A 23616-nucleotide genomic window follows, 5' to 3' on the forward strand; every position below is an offset into this window, starting at 1 on the left:
AATTGTTTAATAAGTAACCCCGTGCAATTTTTGCACGGGATTAAAACTAGTTAAGGAAATAAATTTAAATCGCACAAAATATTCTACCTCACATGAAATTAAATTTAAACCATATAAAATTTACCAAAAAAAGAAAGGAAAAACAACAACCCGACTAGCATGGAAATGGAAAGGGGAACCAACATTCAGACTAGGAGGGAGTATCATTTAACAACATAGGTACGGAGCAATCGAATCTGGTCGATTCTGACGGGTTTTGCTTTGAATCAGTATTTATTTGTCTATATTATTAAAAGAAATGAACTATTACAGAGAGTCCTAAAAATTTAAGATACATTAAAATAAATTATTAAATATAGAAATTCAATAAAAAAATGTTAGATAGAGTATGACCGTATGAGCAATTGAGTTCTAGTACAATCCTATAATGAGCATGTACTTATTGTTAAGAATCTAAAATCTAAAATGCATTAAAATTAAAATAAACTATTAAATATAAGAAACTTTAATAAAACAAAGTGTTAGATAGGGCATGACCGTATAAGTAATTTATTTATCATCCCATGACATAAAGACTCTATTAGGCTCAATATTCATCTTTGAACGTGATAATTTGGCAATGAATCAATAAATTTTCCGTCAAAATATTTTTAGCCCATATATATCAATAAATATTAGGATCGAGATGGATATTGAGCCTAATAGAGTCTTATGTCATGTGATAATAAATGACAAGTTTGGTTACGCGTCCAAGTCATTATCTAACGCCTAAAACCGAGTTTAATTGATTGAAAATAAATTTAGGGGTACACTTAGTGATAATGACAACAATTAGGGGTACTATATGTATGTTTTAAAAAAGATAAGGGTACCATGTAGAAAGTCGAAAAATTGAAAAATACCATGTAGAATATCCCGAAAAAAATGAAGAGTACTGTCGCTGAGATTCTCAGTAGCTTATTCCAATTTCAATAAAACTTGCATGCATTAGGTACACTACACTATAATAATTTCAATAAAACTTGCATGCATTTATGCAACTCCTTTACCTTTGCTACCCTTCTTTACCTTTGCTACCCTACCTATTATTATTATTATTATTATTATTATTATTATTATTATTATTATTATTATTATTATTATTATTATTAATCAGTGGCCTCAGTCGTCAAGACTTACTGTTATGTTAGTACGGAATCAATGCTCATTATAAATTTAATTTTGTGAAGTCCAGTAAGTCTCATGAGAGACCGTCTCCCACTAATTTAGTGAGACACATAATAGGAAAAAAACAATTCAGCGAGTCACTCACCCCATCATGTAAGAGGTCTCTCAATAACACTATTAAGCGACCGTTTCTCCGGAGTTTTTTTGAAACCCTAATACCCATGAGCACTTAATTAGATTAGTTGACAATGAGTTCTTCTAACTTAAATAGAGAGTCTACACCAGAAAAAATAAAAAAATAAAAACAGATAGAAGAGAAAATTTGTGTCTTCCCTAAATTAATAAAAATGATGATCATGATGTAAGTAGTTAGCTCAAAGTCATACAATAACCAATATAAAATTAAGATATAGGCATATCTTGCAACTCGGAAAAAACGAGCTGAATTAAAAGGGGACTCAAGAAAGTCTTAGTTTGGGGCAGAGACGAAGCTCAACCCTGACCGGATGGGCCACGGCCCGGGTGAACTTTTCAAGCACAAGTATAATAAATGGCAGTAATTATAGCAATAATTTGTTGTGGCACAGTGGTGAATACCTCCCTAAATAATTTAGACCTCTCAAAAGATGCGTGTTCGACTCCTTGTAACGCTACTTTTCAGATTTTATTTTTATTTTACTATTTTTATAGTTTTATTATTTAGCGTCGAATATACTCAACGCCTCGACGAATTGAACTATTATATTTTAAACATCAACTAGGATTTCTTTCTATACTAAGTAAGGGAACCATTTTTATCATCATGAATGGTCCTAATTTAGTAAACAATTTTACCATTACTGCAATAGTGATTGTTTCATGTCTTTCGTCTCACCTTAGTTTATAATAATACCGTCTTAAAATAGTTTTATTATCATTTATATTTTAGATTTGTCTCACCGATTTACGCTTTATATATAAAATATGGAGTACGTCCGTTTAAAAAACCAATGTATAATTTAATAATTCCGTGAAAATACATATTAATTTGTATGTTTCGTAAGTTATTTAATCAAAAATTCCTTGTACGAAGTATATAAGAAGTCGAAATCGCCCAGTCTTAATTTCACCCTAGCTTCGTCCCTGGTTTGGAGTTGCAAGATTTGGGAAAGATCAGGGCAATATAACTAATTAAAAATCATTGGTTATGGTGATACATTAGTTTCATTAAGGTATAACATTAGTCAATACTCCCATAACTTTTTTCACTTAATGTGCCGCAATCTTTCCCAAATCTTTCAAACCCAATTCAATTGATCAATTTACCAAGTCTAATCAAAGGGGCAAGCAATGTTGTTAGGATCGGGATTCTACTTTGAATTGATGGGAAGGGTAGGATCGAATCGATAGAATCGGATCGTAGAATCGTAAGATTCTACAAATTCACTAAATATAGTTTTTTTTTTTGGTAAATATATATAATTGAAGATCAAAACACTTATTTATCCACAAAATATTGATAATTAATGATTTTAGTATCATTTCATGAACATGTTTTTAATAAATATACGAAATTTGGGTTTTACGATATCATTATATAAAAATATATATTAATATCTTTACTATGGAGTCGGATCGTAGGATCGTAGGATCGTATTATGATCCTACCTCTAAAAAATTTCAAATAAATAGGATCGTAAGATTCTACGAACGTGATAGAATCGTAGGATCCGGGATCGGTCAAGCATTTTTGGATCGTAAAATCGTAGAATCATGGGATCGAATCGGAATTCTGATAACAATGGGGGCAAGGACAACAACGCGTAATATGTGATTGAAAGAACGCAGACTTACCCCACCTTTAAAAGTGTAGGGACGCGATACGCATGCCACAATGAAGCATCCATCGTACCAAAAAACAACAACTTGTCTTGTTTGTGACTGGCTAATCTCATTATAAATTTATGACCTCTCATAAAAAGAGAGAGGGGACAAGGTGGAGCACCCCATATGTTTCTCACTCACCTCTCAGTGGGCATTTTATAAGAGGAAACGATATCCATCACAAGTTTGTGACGAATATCGTCCGTCTTCAATGAGATTTTGTGAAAAAAAATGAAGCTTCCCATAAATTGCCTTAATTGATTCCAATTTCTAATATGAGCGTTGATTTCCTTTTTTTTTTTTGAAAAATTCTTAGGTCCTCTGGGAGGACCATTAATATATCCTCCTTAGCCAATAAAATGCTTTCACACCTATATTTATCTTATATTTAACTTTTTATTTATTACATTTAAAGAGCCATGAAGGCTTCTTATTGGATAGGGAGGACACATTAATGGTCCTCCCGGAGGACCTAAGAATTTTTCTTTTTTTTTTTTACCAAATTTAAGGAAATAAATTTAGATCACACAAAATACTCTATCTCACATGGAATTAAATTTGAACCATATAAAAAATACCAAAAAAAAAAGTAAAATCAACAGCCCGACTAGCATGGAAATGGAAAGGGGAACCAACATTCAAAGAGGAGGGAGTATCGTTTAACAAGTACGGAGCAATCGAATCTGGTCGATTCTGACGGGTTTTGCTTTGAATCAGTATTTATTTGTCTATATTATTTAAGGAAGTTTTTCGAACTATTACAGAGAGTCCTAAAAATCTAAGATGCATTAAAATAAATTATTAAATATAGAAATTCAATAAAAAAATGTTAGATAGAGTATGACGTATGAGCAATTGAGTTCTAATACAATCCTATAATGAGCATGTACTTATTTTTAAGAATCTAAAATCTAAAATGGATTAAAATTAAAATAAACTATTAAATATAGGAAAATTCAATAAAACAAAGTGTTAGATAGAGTATGACCGTATAAGTAATTTATTTATCATCCCATGACATAAAGACTTTATTAGGCTCAATATTCATCTTTGGACGTGATAATTTGGCAATGAATCAATAAATTTCCCGTCAAAAAATTTTTAGCCCATATATATCAATAAATATTAGGATCGAGATGGATATTGAGCCTAATAGAGTCTTATGTCATGTGATAATAAATGACAAGTTTGGTTACGCGTCCAAGTCATTATCTAACGTCTAAAACCAAGTTTAATTGATGGAAAATAAAATTTAGGGGTACACTTAGTTATAATGACAACAATTAGGGGTACCATGTATGTTTTAAATAAGGTAGGGGTATCATATAGAAAGTCAAAAAATTGAGGGATACCATGTAGAATATCCCAAAAAAAATGGAGAGTACTGTTGCTGAGATTCTCAGTAGCTTATTCCAATTTCAATAAAACTTGCATGCATTAGGTACACTACACTACAAAATGACAGTACAGACATGCTAAGCCGCTAGGATTCCTAGCAGTTTCATCTTTATATACATGAGCGTCTCGAATAATTCGGAGTTCCCGTGCAAAATGAAAACGGAGACCCTTAAAATTTTTCGAGATGCTTTAAACAATTTTTTTTTCAAACGAAAGGGATAAACAAACAAAATAAATAAAAATGCTTATGGCAAGACTCGAACACGGGTGGCTTGGGCAATTGGAACATGTTTTCACCACTTCACTATCACACTTCTTTTAATATACATAGAGATTATTATGTATATGACTAATGTTTCATAATTTATACGAACACGAGGCCCAAAAATTTGGAGGCCCAGTTCGCAAGCTCAACCCGCACCTGGTCCTAGCAGCAACAATTTATATATATTTATAAAAAAAAGGACTAAGTGAAGCCGCTAAGTTTTTTAGTGGTTTGTATAAAAAATGAAAAAAAAATTATAAAGTGATGACGTGAACACTATAGGACAAAGTTGTTTGAAACATTTGTTAATCTTACTTCTATTAAAGCAAGAGCAAATAGACAATTATCGTTGATTCACATCACAAATGCAAGGAGCGATTTTCTCAGTTAATAGACTATACCTCCTGTGGTATAGTGCTATTATACCACCAAGGTTAATTTAGTCTTTTTCATCCTAATTGTTGTAACCTAAAACACTAAGGGTCCGTTTGGATACAATTTTAGGAGGGAAGGGGAGGGGAGGGGGAGTGAGGGGAGGTGAAGGGAGGGGAGAGAAGGGGAGGGCAAATGAGATGTGGGTGTTTGGATAACAAAAAATATGAAGGGAAATGGAAGGGGAGGAAGGAGGGAGATGAAGAATGGATGGAGGATTGAAGGATGTTGGTGGTATAATTAGAGTCCAAATAATGTTTTCTTTCCAAATCTTGCCACCATTGGAAAGATTATAGTTTGTTTTATAGGAGGGAAAATAAATCCTCTCATTTCTCTCCCCTTCCATTTCCTTTCTCCCATATTTTTTATCCAAACAAAGGAAATTAAATCCCTCTCTTTCCCTCCCCTCCCCTTCTCTCTAATTCCTTCAATCCAAACGAACCCTAAAACAAAAATTCAACGTAGTCATTTTCCTTCTCTCTTTCTACTCTCCATATTTTTCTAACTGCTTCCCCATTATATTGCAGTTAATCAATCATCTATTCCTTCAATATAATTTTTTTCACCTATTTTATTTCTCTATCTTTAATCAGAATCAAAGATCTAATGAAGAATTACAATCTACGGATGACGAAGTTTCTATGGCGGATGATAGATCAAATTTTGCATCATCAATGGACAACGGAGTTTCTAAAGAAAATTGGAATGTCAATGGAAACTATAGCATTTAACTGAGTATCAATGACTTTGGAAATATAAGTAGAAGAAAAATCTCCTTGTCAAGGTAATTATCATTAGTTTTTGGTGTTAACTCAAAAAACTTGTACTGAAACATGAAATTTTTGTTAGTAGAGTTATCAAATTATCTCATATAAGATACGATTGTCGTCAATTTTATAAGCCTCGGTATTTTAGGACTTTGAATATTTATATTGCTCAATATGTTTATTGATTAGCTCAATAGGTTGTTAATTTTGCTCTAGTTGTTTGATATACATTACAATTTTAATTTTGCTCGAGAAAATTATAAGATAGCTCATGTAAATATATGATGCAGCTCACATATTTATGAGTTCAGTGAGTTTATTGTTGTGCAAGTGTTTTACATAGAAACAATTATTTGCTCATTATTTTTACGGATTAGCTCATAAAGTAATTGAGTTAGCTCGAAATTTTGCATACTTTACAATTTGAACTTAGCTCGAATTTGATTCATGATATAAAATACGATGGCCGGTGAAACGTTATTTGGCTCAATATTTTTGTCTCATACGCTGTATATGATACTAGTAATTCTCATTCTGTTTGCATTTTGTATCCTCAATCATCAATTGTGGATGAAGGTTCAATGGCAGATGAAATAAGGTGGCATCAAATTCTCGGATGTTAAAAGAGGACGATGTTGATGTAATACAAAATTCAAAGGGTAAGACAAAAAAGGGGGAGAGGTTTACTAGGAAGAGGAGTTTAATAGATATTCAAACTAGCCGAGCTCGTGGGAAATTCAAATTCGTTAAGACTCGGGCGCGTAAAAAGGGCAACAAACAATGCACAGAAAGTGGGAGATAGTGTTGGAGTTGTGCGTCCTATTAATGATCATGGGACTAGCCAGATAGGTGATGATATTCTGATACGCCGGAGGATTATCATTTATAGTTTCTTTAACTTGTAATTTACCTCCGTTTTGAAACTTATTTCGTAGTAGATGTAGTTATTTAGATGGTATAAATTGAGTATATTTATTTTACATTGACACCAACTCTACTTGTTTATATTGTGTTGTAGTTATGATGTGATTTAAAAACTTGTACATAGTCGAGGGGTATTGCAATCTTAGCGTATAAAATTTGTACATTCATTGAAACATTTTATATCAGGCTCGAGAACTTTACGCAGAAGCTCATAAAACTTACTACTGAGCGACTAAAATTTACTCTCTAGCTCATAATGTTTCTTACACAGAGCTCGACAAGTTTCTTAAGGAGCTCGATAAAATTGCATGCAAGCTTGAAATATATCTTAAAAATTTCGAAAGCTACGAAAATTATGGAGCTCAGGAAATTTACTCGAAAGCTCAAATTGTATCATATAAAGCTCGAAAACTTAGAATATGCCAAAAAAAAAATATTGTCATGTTATTCCAAACTTGTCCAGGCTTCTGGTAAGCTCATAAAATTTCTTACAGAGCTCGATGAAATTACTCGCAAGCTCGGAATATCATTAAAACTTTGAAAGCTAAAAAACTTACGAAGCTCGAGAATTTACCTAAAATCTCAAATTGTATCATACAAAACTCAAACTAAGAATATGCCCCAAAAATACTGACTTGTCCCTCCAACATCAAAAACAGTTACCGGATTGTCTTAAAAAACAGAATAAACATTGAAACAATCAATAAAACTTTTACATATAACAAATCACTTGTAGACTAACCAAGGAAATGCATCTATAAATACATCTTCATTCTCGTGAGAACATATCAAAGAAGAAATGATATACAACATGTTCCTCTTGAACATCGGTCCTCCGTCTTACTTGTGATTTATTGTGTAATTTTTTTCACACATTCATCTTTACCATCCTGCCGGTAGCATCATCACCGAATTGATTGGTACACTCACCAAAAAGTTGTTGCATCTCCTCAACTAAATAGTTTGGTTAAACGCCTCCTATTGAATGACCCAGGACCGTGTGAACGTCTTGTTTTGGGACATCAAATGTCTCTCCATTATCTAGCTTTAGTTTTCGGTCTCTAGACTTGTAGTTGGGCACTATATAGTGGGCTAAGCGGGTGCGTTTCTTGTCACTTTTAAATTTACGAAATATCTGATAGGTGTGGCCAATAAACTTTCTATTTGAGTTGGAGATAACTTGTTGATGAGCTTTACTATCTTTGTTGGAGAAATCCTTGTCTCCAAACGAGAAGCATTTCCAAATTATCGTCATTGTCTTCTTCATTGTCATTCTTTTGCCTTTATGAAGGTCTAAGAAATAGAATAAATAAGATCAATTAGGAAATAAAAGTAACACTAAAGTAGCTTGTAATATAAAAGTATTCTACGAAATTTGTGCTCCTAAACTCAAAATCTTTATAGGAAAACTCAAAATCTTTACCCACCATGTAAATTCAAATTTTTTACATACTAACAAAAAAACCGTACATTAAAACTAGAAGCAAAAAACATTGCTAGCTAGAATCCATGTCAGAAGATGAAGATAAAATGTGAAAGCTCGTATATGCAACTCGAAAAGCGAAACCCGAAAAATAAGGCACAATGCATAACACGATGGTGTATTAACTAAAATATACGGAGTATACAGCTAAGTGGAGGATATTATTTGCACAGCATTAGCGACAACATCAAACCAAATTTATAGTCACAAGACGGGTGTATATACAATCATAATGACATATATAGTCAGCTATAACATGATCATGTACATTATTCATGATTCATTCATGACACCCGCTTCTCCTCTTCCTTCCATTATACAATGTAATTAATCAGAGTTTTCGGGTAAAAACCCAGATTTTGTTATAATCCCAAGAACAAAATTTAAACTTTTGTGATTCTTGTTGTTAAGGAGGCCATATAGCATAAAGTATAAAAAAACACAGACGACTGATTAAAATTAATTTATCGAATCAACTTCATAAGAACTCAAATCTATAAAATTAGGGTTATGATCATAATAAAAAGATGAACATACATGTTAATATACAAATTGATGTGGAAAATTACCTTATTATATTATTAGATCCATTTTTCCGTCTTGTTGGTACTGTCAATTGCTTATCTTTTTCCATCGTAGGATGAATAGGAGAGGAATTGAGGTTTTAGATGGAGAGAAATTAGCAGTTGTGGTAGAGAGGTTTAGCGTTTGTTGTGCTTGAGAGATTTAGCTTTTTTTTTAAAAAAAAAAATATTTAAATTAGATTGGATACTTCCAGTTGTATGATGCAAATATACAACATGTTGTAGGGTATTATTTGCGCGATTTTCTCACTTTGAAAAGTAGTTCCATGATGTCATAGTGTAGTGACATCATCATGTCACCCACGTTCTTTGTTTTTTTTTTCTTCGTTTTTATAAACTCAATGAATTAGATGGCAGGGTCCCAATCAAATTTTCACTATCATTCATACCAAATTTTAATAATAAATAATATTATAGTAAACTAGCTATCAACAATGATAATATTTGGATAGATTATAGAATAAGACGGTGTTATAATGTGAGACGTTATAGTTTTGTAAAAAAGTTACTCTGTATAAATCTTACTTCTTTTAAAGCAAGAGCAAATAGACAATTATCGCTGATCCACGTCACAAATGCAAGGAGCGATTTTCTCACTTTGAAAAGTAGTTCCGTGATGTCATAGTGTAGTGACATCATCATGTCACCCACGTTCTTTGTTTTTTTCTTCACTTTTATAAACTCAATGAATTAGATGGCAGGGTCCGAATCAAATTTCCACTATCATTCATACCAAATTTAAATAATAAATAATATTATAGTAAATTAGTTATCAACAATGTTAATATTTGGATAGATTATATAATAAGAACGTGTTATAATGTGAGACGTTATAGTTTTGTAAAAAAGTTACTCCGTATAAATAACAGTCATTAAATGAGTTGTTTTTTGACAAAATGTAAATTACAGTCATCGAATATCCTTATCTTATTCGAATAACATTGTGGAATATTTTTTTTTAAAAAAAATGCTACCAATTGAATTGATTGTAAAAAAATAAAATGTACTCCGTATTACCCATTCAATATGATTGGAGTGAGTATGTATAATTGTATATAATGATGAGATGCGTGTTAGGTCAATGGAAAAGAATAATGAGATGCGTTGAATATGTACGGATAAAATAGAGTTTTGAGTCAATGAATTTAATATTGAACCAATTCAGACAAATGTAACCCATTTTTTTTAATTAAATTTATTTACGGCGCTTTTAATTATACACATCCGGTTAAACAAATTAACACAAGTATGTTAAATTGATATAGCTTTCTATTATCCACAAAACGATTTTGTTGCTTATAAAGAAATTATTCATATTTCGTTGAATAACTAACGTAGTGCATAAAATTTGTATATAATTTCTTTTGTTACTATATTAACAATTTGATAATTAGATTCTGTTAAATTTATATTTATATATAAACTTTGTTCAAATTTATTTGGATAAAATTTTAGTTCAAAATATTAATAACCAAAATATTCAAATTTTGTATAATAAAAATCTGAAATATATACACTTTTGATGATCACAATGTTATGTAGTCCCGTGCAATTTGCACGGGATTAAAACTAGTTCACTCTATTAAGCAAAAAATTGGCTAAAGTCATTTTCATGTTCCAACTAATCGGTAACTAATTTGACTCCAATTAGCAATGAGGATTTATACTAGCGTGTTCAATCTTTATGTTTGTGCTCGGATAGTTCTTATTGCACACGTAGCAAACAGGGTTTAGGGGGTTCTCAAAGAGTCCCTCTTTGATGCTTATGTCAATACGACACCGGTGGATGACCGATGGCGATGACAGGACCTTGCTAGAGGCTAAGGTCTTGATATGCTCTCTTATTTGTAGCGTGATTACTCTTACTTCTAGAAAGTGAGGTAGTATAGTTGTGACTTGTGACGAGTGAGAAAACCTTACTACCCAAGTACCATGGTGAATCATGAATGTGAGATATTTATAGAGATCCATTTATACCATGTGTGATGAATTAACAACGGCCCAAAAGAGGACTTAAGGAATTTTTTCTTAAAATGGGGCTCAAAACGAAATAAATTAATAAAATGTGGTTAGTTTCAAACTTATTATTCAAAGTGGGTCCACGTCACCACCAAAACTAGGCTCGAATTCAAGTCGCTCTCTCCCTGAGCGACCATATCCTCGGTGACAAGTACACGTGGATTGACCCGACCCGAAAAGGCTGACCCGAGACCCGAAATTGACCCGAACAACCGCACCCGAATGACACCCAAAACCCGAATTAACGCGACCCAACCTGAAAATGACCCGAGCTTTCATAGACCTGTATTAACCCGACTCAAAATGACCCGACCTGAAACAACCTAACCGGAAAATGACCCGACAAAACATAACTTTAATTGGCCCTAAAAGACTTCAAATGCCTTTTTCCTTCTTATCATTGACCCGAAAATGACTCGACTCGAAATGACCCGATCCGCTTGACCCAAAACAACCCGATCCGTTGACCCGTCGTTAGTAAATCTTTTACTCTAACCACCAAAACACCGCATTTTTATGTCTATTATAAGTGCTTAATTTAATTAAACCTTACTTAATACAGGTTGCATGATTTTTATTGCCTATTCCGAAGTATATATTAATTTCAGGTTTAATTAACAAGAGTTAACAATGCCTGCTGGTTAGAGTACGCATTATTTAAAGCATGAGATTGTGTGTTCGATTCTTCCCATCTAAAACATTTAGATTTTTTTTTTTTTTTTGGAAGCTTTTATAGTCGCTCAGCACCTGAGCGACTTAGTCCAAAGTTCATTTTTATCCCCCCTACTTCTTTACAAGTCATTTAGGTCGTTGAGGGGGAGAGCGTTTTGATCCCAAAGTCGTTGAGTCCCAAAGCGACTTATTCCGCGGCACAGCTTCGTGCATACCTATCCTATGTAAACCCATTTTGGGTAATATCTTTCAGAGTAGGCCCATTTCGATAATTTCTTTGTTCTTTAAACCCTATTTTGTAAAAAAAAAAAAAAACCGGGCTCAAGGGCATTGTATGACCTATATTGGCTAGCAAGTCGGGTCGTTTGGGCATGCCTGGTAAAAAACAAAAACAAGCTTCGGTTATTCACATAGCCTTTTGTGAGAGAATCTTTGGATCTAACGAAATATTGAGCAAGACGAACTTTGTCTGACCTAACAACCTTGCATCAACGTTCTGATGTCAACTACATCACCATATAAAGGACTATATATGTAGGCGTCCCGATCTTCCGTATATTTATTATATCGTTATAATAACATATCTAAAACTCTCATATTGAGAGATAAAACTCAGCATAAATGGATACAAAACGGTTCAATTAAAAGAGAGAATAATATTTTAAACATAATAAGAATTACTTATATTAAACATAAAATTACATTCCAATAATGGATATATGGATAACTTAGCAAGAAAACTTAGCACAACCTCCAAATATCAGGGTAATCATCAAGATGATGAAAAGACCCACAAAGAACTCATTAATATCACAACTCTTCTTAATCTCAATAAAAAGCGACGACAACTAGTCTCCAATAATATATTTGGAGACTAGTTCAAACAGAAACACACATAATATCACACTGACGGAGCTAAGTAATTAAGGAAACCCGGCTGCAGGATCAACGTGATAGTAGTTACCAATATTCTCACAAGAAGGCGGCTTATTATTATTATTATTATTATTATTAATCAGTGAAGGCAGTCCATCTTTAGCACAATCTACAAATTTTTGACGTTTTTCGTAAGGTTTTTTGAAAGCTGCATTAGAATTGTCCCAATAGCCCGTACCTTTTGTTAAATCTTTGCTTAGTTTGCTAATATCTTCAGCAATTCCTCCGAATTGAAGAAGGCGGCGAGGCTTGGCAGCAGCGGAAACTACGCTTGATGTCATCAACAGAGAGGCCATAATGGCCAGGATAACAACCCAAATGATGGATGCAGGGATACGGGTTTTTGAACTAGTGGACTTCATTTTAGTCTTGTTTTATTTTTTGTTTAATTTAATACTCCCTCCCAGTCACTATAATGTTCCCTCTTTCCCAAAACGGATTATTCAAGTAATGTTCCCCTTTCTATTTTTAGAAACTTTTACTCTTATTTTATTCATTTCTCTCTCCTATCACCAAACCCCACACAACTCTTTTACTCATATTTTATTACTTTCCTTTATGTTTTGGCCCCACAATTCTTTATTTAACTACTAATAATTCATCCCTCTCTCCTACCACCAACCCCACACAACTCTTTTACTAATTTTTTAATACTTTTCCAAGATCGCGCCCATATCATATATCAAAAACATTATAACGACTTTTAGGAGTATGATTTATGATGTGTGTTTTATGTTTCTGAGTCAAGCGTCCTTTATATAGGACTATGTGCTTGTGGTCTACGTGAAGTCGTTGCTAAAGGATGTCAAAGTCGTCGTCAAGTTCCTTTATGCACCTCCTTTACCTTTGCCCTACCTATTACTATTATTATTATTATTAATTAGTGGACTCAGTCGTCAAGACTTACGGTTATGTTATTACGAAATCAATGCTCATTCTAAATTTAATTTTGTGAGTCCAGTAGGTCTCATGAGAAACCGTCTCCCCCTAATTTAGTGAGAGACATAATAGGGAAAAAAGAAATTCAGTGAGCCCCCACCCCATCATGTAAGAGGTCTCTCAATAACGCTATTGAGATACGTCTCTCCGGAGTTTTTGTGAAGCCATAATACTCATGAGCACTTAATTAGATTAGTTGACAATGAGTTGTTCTAACTTAACTAGAGATCTTGACAGCTCTAGTAATATTACCCAGCTCGAATCCGCATTAAATCAGAAAGTCTACACCGAAAAAAATAAATAAATAAAAAATAAAAACCGATAGAAGAGAAAATTTGCTTCTTCCCTAAATTAATAAAAATGATGATCACGATTTAAGTAGTTAACTCAAAGTCATACCATAACCAATATAAAATTAATATGTAGGCATGGTGATACACTGATACATTAGTTTCATTAAGATATAACATTAGTCAATACTGAGCCACTTCAAATCCAATTTAATTGATCAATTTACCAAGTCTACTCAAAGAGTCAAGGAGGCAAGGACAATAACGCGTAATATGTGATTGAAAGAACCCAGACTTACCCCACCTTTAAAAGTGTAGGGACGCGGCTCCCTCTCTAAAAACCTAGCCTCCATTATTATTCGGGGGCTTCCATCGATCATCCATCGATGGTAAGGCCCACAAAAGCTTTCTTAAACAACTAATATTATGCAGATCTATCTTATTTTCAATAATAGTCTCCCTTTTGGTGAGATCTGTTGTTCCGTCCCTTCTTTCGGGGTTTTTCCATTTTTTCGTGGGATTGTTATCAATATAATAAGTTTTAATCGACGGGGAGATTATCTGATTTGTTTCGTGGATGAATACATCAAGACGGCTACACTGTTTCCCTCCATCAAGAAGGATGCAAAGACATCGATTATTCATAGATTCAAGAAATTTATGATTTTTGAGCGGCATTATTACGATATTTAGATAGTTATTTTGAATGTATTTTTTACGTTAGCAATCTTGATTTTCCTTTGTCTATTTGTTATCTTCATTGTAACCTACGCTTAGTTGATTATTAATGAGATGACAATTTCAAAAAAAAAAAAGTGTAGGGACGCGATACGCATGCCACAATGAAGCATCCCATCGTACCAAAAAACAGTGAAGCTTCCCACAAGTTGCCTTAATTGATTCCAATTTCTATTCATGTACCATTGCAATTAGATGGTGTACTGGAGTTCTCTGATACTTCCTCAATTCAACTCCACTTTACAAGTTTCTTTTATTACGTTTGTCAACACAGCTTTTACACGATAAATATCATTAGTTGCGTATTTGCAAAAATTATAAAAGTTAGATATTTTTAATGTACTCTTAAAGACGAATCAAATAAGATCTCACATCAATATATTTTCACTTATATATCGAGAGAAAATTGAAATTGAATGTCCGCTTGTAAATAGTGCGCAAAATAGAAAGTTGCAAAGTGGAGTTGAATGGAGGGGGTATGAGCGTTGAATCCCCCGCTCCTTTTTTTTTTTTACCAAAATTAAGGAAATAAATTTAGATCACACAAAATACTCTATCTTACATGGAATTAAATTTGAATCATGCAAAAGTTACCAAAAAAAGAAAGGAAAATCAACAATCCAACTAGCATCGAAATGGAAAGGGGAACAACATTTAAATATGAGGGAGTATCATTTAACAAGTACAAAGCAATCGAATCTGGTCGATTCCGACGGGTTTTGCTTTGAATCAGTATTTATTTGTTTATATTATTAAAGATAGTTTTTCGAACTATTATTAAAGATAGTTTCACCACTGCACTATCACACTTCTTTTAATATACATAGAGATTATTATGTATATGACTAATGTTTTCATAATTTATACGAACACGAGGCCCAAAAATTTGGAGGCCCAGTTCGCACGCTCAGCCCACACCTGGTCATAGCCGCCACTGTTTATATATATTTATAAAAAAAAAAAGACTAAGTGAAGCCGCTAAGTTTTTTAGCGGTTTATATAAAAACCGAAAAAAAAAATTATAAAGTGATGACGTGAACAGTATAGACAAAGTAGTTTGAAACATTTGCTAATCTTACTTCTATTAAAGCAAGAGCAAATAGACAATTGTCGTTGATCCACGTCACAAATGCAAGGAGCGATTTTCTCACTTTGAAAAGTAATTCCATGATGTCATAGTGTAGTGACATCATCATGTCACCCACGTTCTTTGTTTTTTTTCCTTCATTTTTATAAACTCAATGAATTAGATGGCATGGTCCCAATCAAATTTCCACTATCATTCATACCAAATTTTAATAATAAATAATATTATAGTAAATTAGTTATCAACAATGTTAATATTTGGATAGATTATAGAATAAGACGGTGTTATAATGTGAGACGTTATAGTTTTGTAAAAAAGTTACTCCGTATAAATAACATTCATTAAATGAGTTGTTTTTTTTTTTACAAAATGTGACCGTCTCAGTATAAATTACAGTAATTGAATATCCTTATCTTATTCGGATAACATTGTGGAATATTTAAAAAAAAAAATGCTTCCAATTGAATTGATTGTAAAAAAAAATAAAATGTATTACCAATCAATATCATTGGAGTGAGTATGTATATAATGATGAGATGCGTGTTAGGTCAATATAATAGAATGATGAGATGCGTTGAATTTGTACGGATAGAATAGAGTTTTGAGTCAATGAACTTAATATTGAACCAATTCAGACAAATGTAATTAGAGTTGGCAAACAATGACACGACACGAAAACACGACACGAACCCGACACGAAATTAACGGATTTGGGTTGAGGCTTAATGACCCATTTATGTAAGTGGGTCGACACGAACACGACACGATATTTAATTGGGTTGGGTTTGGGTTGAGCTCTCTAAACACGAACCCGACACGAAAGATCTGTTTACTAAATTAATCCTAATTTTTCTTGATCTTTCATCACATAGATATACTTAAACTTTCCAAATATGGACAAGACACGAAAACACGACCCGAACCCGACACGAAATTAATGGGTCAGGGTTGAGGCTTGATGACCCATTTATGTAAGTGGGTCGACATGAACACGACACGAAATTTAATTGGGTCGGGTTTGGGTTGGAGGGTCTGTGACCCGTTTACATGTGATACGAACACGAACCCGACACGACCCGATCTGTTTGCCAGGTCTAAATGTAACCCACTTTTTTTTGTTTAATTAAATTTATTTACGGCGTGTTTAATTATACACATCCGGTTAAACAAATTAACACAAGTATGTTAAATTGATATAGCTTTTTATTATCCACAAAACGATTTTGTTGCGTATAAATAAATTATTTATATTTCGTTGAATAATTAACGTAGTGCATGAAATTTGTACATAATTTCTTTTGTTACTATATTAACAATTTGATAATTAGATTCTGTTAAATTTATATTTATTTATAAATTTTGTTCAAATTTATTGGGATAAAATTTTAGTTCAAAATATTAATAACCAAAATATTCAAATTTTGTATGATAAAATCTGAAATATATAAACTTTTGATGATCACAATGTTAATGTAGTCCTGCAATTTGCACGGATTAAAACTAGTTAACTCTATTAACCAAAAAATTTGCTAAAGTCATTTTCATGTTCCAACCAATCGGTAACTAATTTGACTCCAATTAGCAATGGGGATCTATACTAGCGTTAGGCGGAGCCGGATTTTAACTCGGGGGATCGCGATCACACGTAAATAACAAGTTTGTATTTCAAAACCTATTTGAACATAGATTACAAATAAGGTCAATTTTTTTAAAATAATGCATTATAATAAAGTTGATCCGCTAAAATTACCTGTAAAATATAAATAACATCCTACAAATCACTTGTTGGATTTCGAAATCTTTAACAATGATCGGCGATTCTTCTTAGAAGCGAATTCATCAATTATCGAATCAATGTCAAACTCCTTGGCAATCCCTTTCTCAACGTACACGATTAATGAATCTGTTAAATAATCATCCTCCATGCGATTACGAAGTGCGTCTTTATCAATTTCATGGCTGAAAAAGCACGCTCTGCGATTGCGATTGACACCGGTAGAGTTAAGACTAATCGAACTAGTCGATCGATAAGATAATAAATCTCCCCTTTTCGCTTTCCGCAAGCCATCGACAAAGATCAGATATAGATTTTAACCTATCTAATTGAGGGTGCTCCATCATTTCAAGCAAGAAGAGGTCTAACTGACTTTTAAGATTCAACTTCTCTTGCTCGGTAAAATCCGCTGGATAAAATTTTGAAACAAGCTTGTAAATGCCATCAACCTTGAAATTTTGAAATTTTCTCTTCGGGTCAAGAGACGAACTCGGAAAGCAATTCAATCATTTCATCATTGAATCTAAAATCTAGCTCATGTAGTTGAGAGTCTATCGCAAAGATTGAAGACATCGAATCGAAAATAATGTAAGTTGGTGACACGATCTTTTGGTTGTCTGAATCTTCCTCTCCCATAAATATAATGATCCTCCATGTTTGGCACTTCGATCTCATGGTTGTTGCAAAATAATAACACTTGTTGTAACAAATTTTCCCACCCATCATCTCTTAGCTTTTGTATCAAGATCTTTGTATTAGACACTAGGTGCATAGCATTTAATATATCTTGTGATTTTCTTTGCAATGCTTGACAAAGATCATTTGTTATCCCCAAAATCTGAATCATAATGTGCAAGACAAGAACAAACTCAAAGGAAGTCATGTCATCATAAGCCTTATCGGCTTCTCCTCTTTTTGCACCTTTTCCTTCCTTAATTACGGTCTGTAACACTGAACATGAAGCGGTATACATATTTAACAAGCTATTAAGTGATCCCAAGTGTGAACCCCATCGGGTATCTCCTGCTCGTTTAATAGTGCCTATTTGATTCTGTCCTTTCCCAGTTTCTAACTCCTCAAGTTCTAGCAATCTCTCTATCTCATCTAAATGGGCTGCTTGTAATTGATCATGCCTCTTAGCAGACGAAATGATGATATTAACAATAAATGTTAGCTTAGAGAAAAACTGATAAACAGAGATCACATCACGGGATGCTGCTATTAAAGCTAGTTGTAGTCTGTGAGCAAAGCAATGAACATAATAAGCATATGGACATTCTTTCAAAAACAAAGCTTGTAGACCTGACCATTCTCCACGCATATTACTAGCTCCATCATATCCTTGGCCTCGAATATTTTCAATGTTCAACTTATGTGCAAGGAGACATTTTTCAATTGCACCCTTTAGATATAATGCATTTGTTTCATTGACATGAATCAAGTCAAAAAGACGCTCATGGATATAACCATTTTTGTCAACAAACCTCAATACCACTGTCATTTGCTCCCTTTTTTAGACGTCTTTTGTTTCATCAACAATTATACAATACTTCTGATCACCAATCTCATTACGTATAACATCTCGAATTCTATCACTATATATTGATAATATCTCTTGCTGGATCTGATGTGATGTGTATGATGCATTTCCTGGAGCATTTTCTAAGACAACTTTTTCAACATCTTTACTAAAAGAGGCTATAGCTCGAATAAATTCAAGAAAATTACCTCTATTATGTGAGCCTAGACTTTTATCATGCCCCCCGGAATGCACAGTGCTGGAAAGTCAACCATCTGACTGCAACTATTGATACTTTTAACTTCAATCGATTCCTTTCAATAATTTCAGGTGTTATATTATCAATCAGAGTGTCAATATGTTGTTCCATTCTCAAGAGATCATTACACTTTTTTACTGCATCTTTGTGAGCCGAGTTATGATCTCGCCCAATATGACTTAAAAAGGCACAATCTTTCCCATTTACTTTCTTCCATGAGCGAAATCCCTCAATTGTGAAAGCATTTTCCCTTTGACGATTACTTGGTTTGGCATACAGAAAACATGGGAGACAATATGCAGCATCAGTAGTCGGTGAATACTCTAACCAATCAGGAAATTGTTTGAACCAAGATGAGCAAAAGTTTCTACCCTTTCGGTCAGAAGGATATTTTGCTGTATGCCATGTGTATGGACCTTTTTGAAGAAAAGTTTTACGGATTTCATTTTGCTCTTTTGATGTTTGGTACTCCCAAATTGGCTTTCTTTTTCCTGGGTCACGCTCTAAATATAACTGATCTGACACTTCAACACGGGGAACTTTAAACGGGGGCTCTTCATTAATTGGATTTTCAGTACCCAAGTTAGAATCATGATCATTAAGTTCTTCTATATTTGGGTTTTCAGTTTCTGTCACATCCGTAGAGGTTATACTTGGGTTACTAGTGTTAACCTCTTCTTGACTTCTTTTCTTGAAAAAATCAGAAATTTTCGTATTCTTACTCATCTACCACAAAAAGAATACACTATAAATGAAAGTTATATCTAATTAAGCATGACAATTCAAATTTTCGATTAATACTAGTTTATACATTATAATTGATCAAATTTTCAAGTTCATGTCTACTTCTCTAACAAATTGCACAATACAAATACATAACTTATAACTCAAATAGAAGATTATAAATAAAAATAGTTAAATTTGAGAACATACCTTTGTATTGAGATTTGAGCAAATACAAAATCAAATTGTTATTGCTATTTGATACGGCTAACTTACCTGTAATTGACAAAAAAACAATTGCAAAAAACCCAAGGATTAGAAAATTTAGACAAAGCTAATTTGACATACAAAAACACAAATTGGACTTTGGTGACTTACTTGCTAATTCTTTAGACAATTAGACGTGATTACGTGAATCGGCAATGGAGGTGTGGAGTTTGTGTTAGTGCTCTGCGCCTCTGCTAATTTTTTACTTATTTGTATTAGTGTATAATTTTTTTTGAGGAAGTATTAGTGTATAATTAGATTAGGTTTAGGGTAATAAATAGTATTTAGGAAATTTTCCTTATTTGTTATATTGTTATATAAGTTAAAAGATTATTTGGAAAGAATAGTTTAATAGATAATTTTTTTCATATACTCTAATTTTTTTTCAATTTTTTTTTTCAAAACTCAAGCTAGTATAAAAAAAATTTATGTTTTCGCCAGGGGGGGCGACCGCCCCTGCTAGCCCCCCTAGTTCCACCACTGTATACTAGCATGTTCAATCTTTTGAAAATCAAGCACTCAACTTTTTTTTTTTTTTAATGTTTGTGCTCGGATAGTTCTTATTGCACACGTAGCAAACAATGTTAGGGGGTTCTCAAAGAGTCCTTCTCTGATGCTTATGTCAATATGACACCGGTGGATGCCCGATGGCAGGACCTTGCTAGAGGCTTAGGTCTCGATATCCTCTCTTATTTGTAGCGTGATTACTCTTACTTCTAAAAACAGAGGTTGTATAGTTGTGACTTGTGACGAGTGAGAAAACCTTACCACCCAAGTACCATGGTCAATCATGAATGTGAGATATTTATAGAGATCCATTTATACCATGTGTGATGAATTAACAACGGCCCGAAAGAGGACTTAAGGAATTTTTTCTTAAAATGGGGCTCAAAACGAAATCAATCTATCTATATTAATAAAGTAAGCTTTTTTTCGAGCGATTTTAAAGAGACCAACTTTTACAAATCACTACATAAAATAGAATAACGTTAAAGATATATACTATCGTATTTGTAAGCTATTGTAATACCAAAAACAATCTTAATCTCATAGCATTTGTAGTCGAATTGGAAACAATAGGTGATCATGCATTAGTTATTAACAACCACTATATATAAGTTGTGATGCATTAATTGACGTTTGCATGTACAGATGCGATGCATTCGTGAATTTGCCAATCCTTAATCAAGGATTATATAGTAAGCATATTTGTTGTTATAATAATAACAATTATAGTTGTAATTATAATATATACGTACGAAGTATTGTTTAATTGTTTATCAATTACTCCCTCCTATTTTCTTATATCTTCCCCTTTCTTTTAGGCACAAAAATTAAGAAAGGGGAATAAAGAAGGAATAAAATAATTAAGAAAGGGGAAGAAAGAAGGAATAAAATAGAATAAAGTATTGTAAGTTTTGAAATTTATAGGTGAAAGAAAATAATAAAGAATGAATGATGAATAAAGAATAGATAAAGTAATGAGAGTTGTTGATTTTTTAGGAGAGAGAAATTAATAAAAAATGAATAAAACTTACCAAATAAAAAAGATAAAAGATAATCAAACTTGTGTGAAAAAGGAAAGAGGGAAGATAATATGAAATTGGAGGGAGTATCATATTGTGATTGTAGCCTTTGTAGGTCATTCTATCAATGTATTCCGATGCAAGAGCCTTGTGGTATAAATTGTCGGCTATCCCAGTTTTCGTTTCTTTATTTGGAGCTCATGATTTATTTCCTAATCTTTTGAAACTTTTATTGTATGGCTTTACTCCATGTACAGGGTGTCAAGAAATCAACCAACTAGAGTTTTTACAAAGTACTCCCTCCATACTACACCAATGATAACATTGAGAATCTTGGTACTATTCATGGTCGTAGGGAATCTTCAATATTATTCTTAATTTATCAGACAAAATATAGTCATGTGAGATCTTGTTTGATTTATCGTCATAAATGCTATAAGAATATCAATTTTTTATAATTTTTAATAATGTGTAACTAAAGATATCCACGTTGTCAAACGTGTCTCGACAAGTATGAAAAAGTCAATGTAACCATTTGTGTGGTATGGAGGGAGTAATAAAAACCGAAGGTAATTAAGCTTAATTTTATTTATACATAGTATCGTTTTTCAATTTTTACTGACCGATTTCTTTTATTCAGTTGATAGGATGGAGATGTTACCAAGGTCTAATCGCAAATCAAAAATATTACGGGGCTACGGTATTGTCAACGAAACATGCTGCTTACTTTTTGTTTGTGTGTTAGACGGTATACTACAAGAATTACCGATGAAGTTATTGTTTAGGTGATTTTTACCAAGTTAGTTGTTTTAGGTCAATGTGGTCTTACTCGTTGGTTGCTTAATTGATTGTTTGTATTTGATGTGTAAATAAAGAAATAAAGTGCGAGATATATATTGACACGTAAGATTTGGTGACGCGGAAAACCCAATGTGGGAACAACCGCGGGAGGGACGGTACCCTGCCAAATATTGCACTATGTTTGAATGGGGGGATGAATACAATTGAGACGTAATGTAAATCTTGCTAGCACGAAGTGTAGTGTGTGAGATCTTGAATGTCTTCCTTTGATTGCTTCCTTGGCTATTTATAGGGTAGGAACCCTAGATGTATCCTACTGTGTTTATGGAAAGGAATACAACTTCCATAATAACTCTTTCCATATCTTGCCGTCTCCCTCAATTCTCCCTGATCTCCCTGACTTCTCCTTGACTCTTTCCTAAACACGGATGTCCTTCTTAGTGGGCCTTAGCTTCCTCTGCACGCTTCTTGGCCCACCTGCCTTTCTTTTACTCACGGGCTCCTTTCTCTTAATTTCTCCCTTCATAGCCCATTTCCTTAATTGCTTACTAAGCGAGCTTTATTTATTATGTGAATTTTAGCCCAAACAGTTATAACGATCTAACTTTGTGAGTTTGTGTTAAATTAATGACTTTGGTTTCGTTCATTTTTACAGTAGGCATAATTGATACGTTTATTTGCAATTTTGCACCCAAAGATGAATAAAGCACACATATGCACGGACACTGTAAATTATTGACTGAGATGGAGGGAGTTATGTAGAAATAATACTAAGCAAGAATAAAGCACGCATCAGGTTCATTCTCAAATAGCTTTATTTGATTTATTTGCAGGATTTTGACGCTACGATGAATGTTATACCCGTTAACCTTTGAATGTCCCCCATCCCCTAAACTATTTGAGAATGAACCTGATTATATTTGCTTAGTATACATATGTAAATTTTGTCATACCTAATTTACTTTTATACTGTTTTTTTTGGGTGCATTATTTACTTTTATACACTGTAGATATTTAATTTTGTACTTTTTATCAATTTTTCAGGAAACAATGGAAGTCATTCAAAAATAGGAATTGAATGAATGCAACATCAACAATAGGATTTGTAATTTTACCCTCTTATTAAGAACAATTTTGTAGTTATCATACTCGTGAACAACTATATCAAGCGTATAACTTACTC

At 33.1% G+C, this 23616-nt stretch overlaps 2 protein-coding genes and 1 long non-coding RNA gene across 3 annotated transcripts; all 3 read right to left on the reverse strand.

Moving 5' to 3' along the window:
- Positions 1-7436: 7436 nt before the first annotated feature.
- LOC141608921 (uncharacterized) lies at positions 7437-9065 on the reverse strand. Its single transcript, XR_012527064.1, has 2 exons — positions 8869-9065; positions 7437-8109 (listed from the first exon to the last, which is right to left on the reverse strand). It is a non-coding gene; the product is annotated as an uncharacterized LOC141608921 (long non-coding RNA).
- An 8277-nt stretch (positions 9066-17342) lies between these two features.
- On the reverse strand, positions 17343-18839 carry LOC141607415 (uncharacterized). Its single transcript, XM_074426766.1, has 2 exons — positions 18058-18839; positions 17343-17538 (listed from the first exon to the last, which is right to left on the reverse strand). The coding sequence occupies exons 1-2, from the start codon at positions 18837-18839 to the stop codon at positions 17343-17345; spliced, it is 978 nt and encodes a 325-aa protein (XP_074282867.1).
- Positions 18840-18851: 12 nt separating this feature from the next.
- Positions 18852-19842, reverse strand: LOC141607417 (uncharacterized). Its single transcript, XM_074426767.1, has 2 exons — positions 19113-19842; positions 18852-19036 (listed from the first exon to the last, which is right to left on the reverse strand). Exons 1-2 carry the CDS (start codon positions 19840-19842, stop codon positions 18852-18854), a joined length of 915 nt encoding a protein of 304 aa, XP_074282868.1.
- Positions 19843-23616: the final 3774 nt, after the last annotated feature.

This window comes from Silene latifolia, chromosome 10 (assembly GCF_048544455.1).
Source record: "Silene latifolia isolate original U9 population chromosome 10, ASM4854445v1, whole genome shotgun sequence".
Classification (NCBI taxonomy): domain Eukaryota; kingdom Viridiplantae; phylum Streptophyta; class Magnoliopsida; order Caryophyllales; family Caryophyllaceae; genus Silene; species Silene latifolia.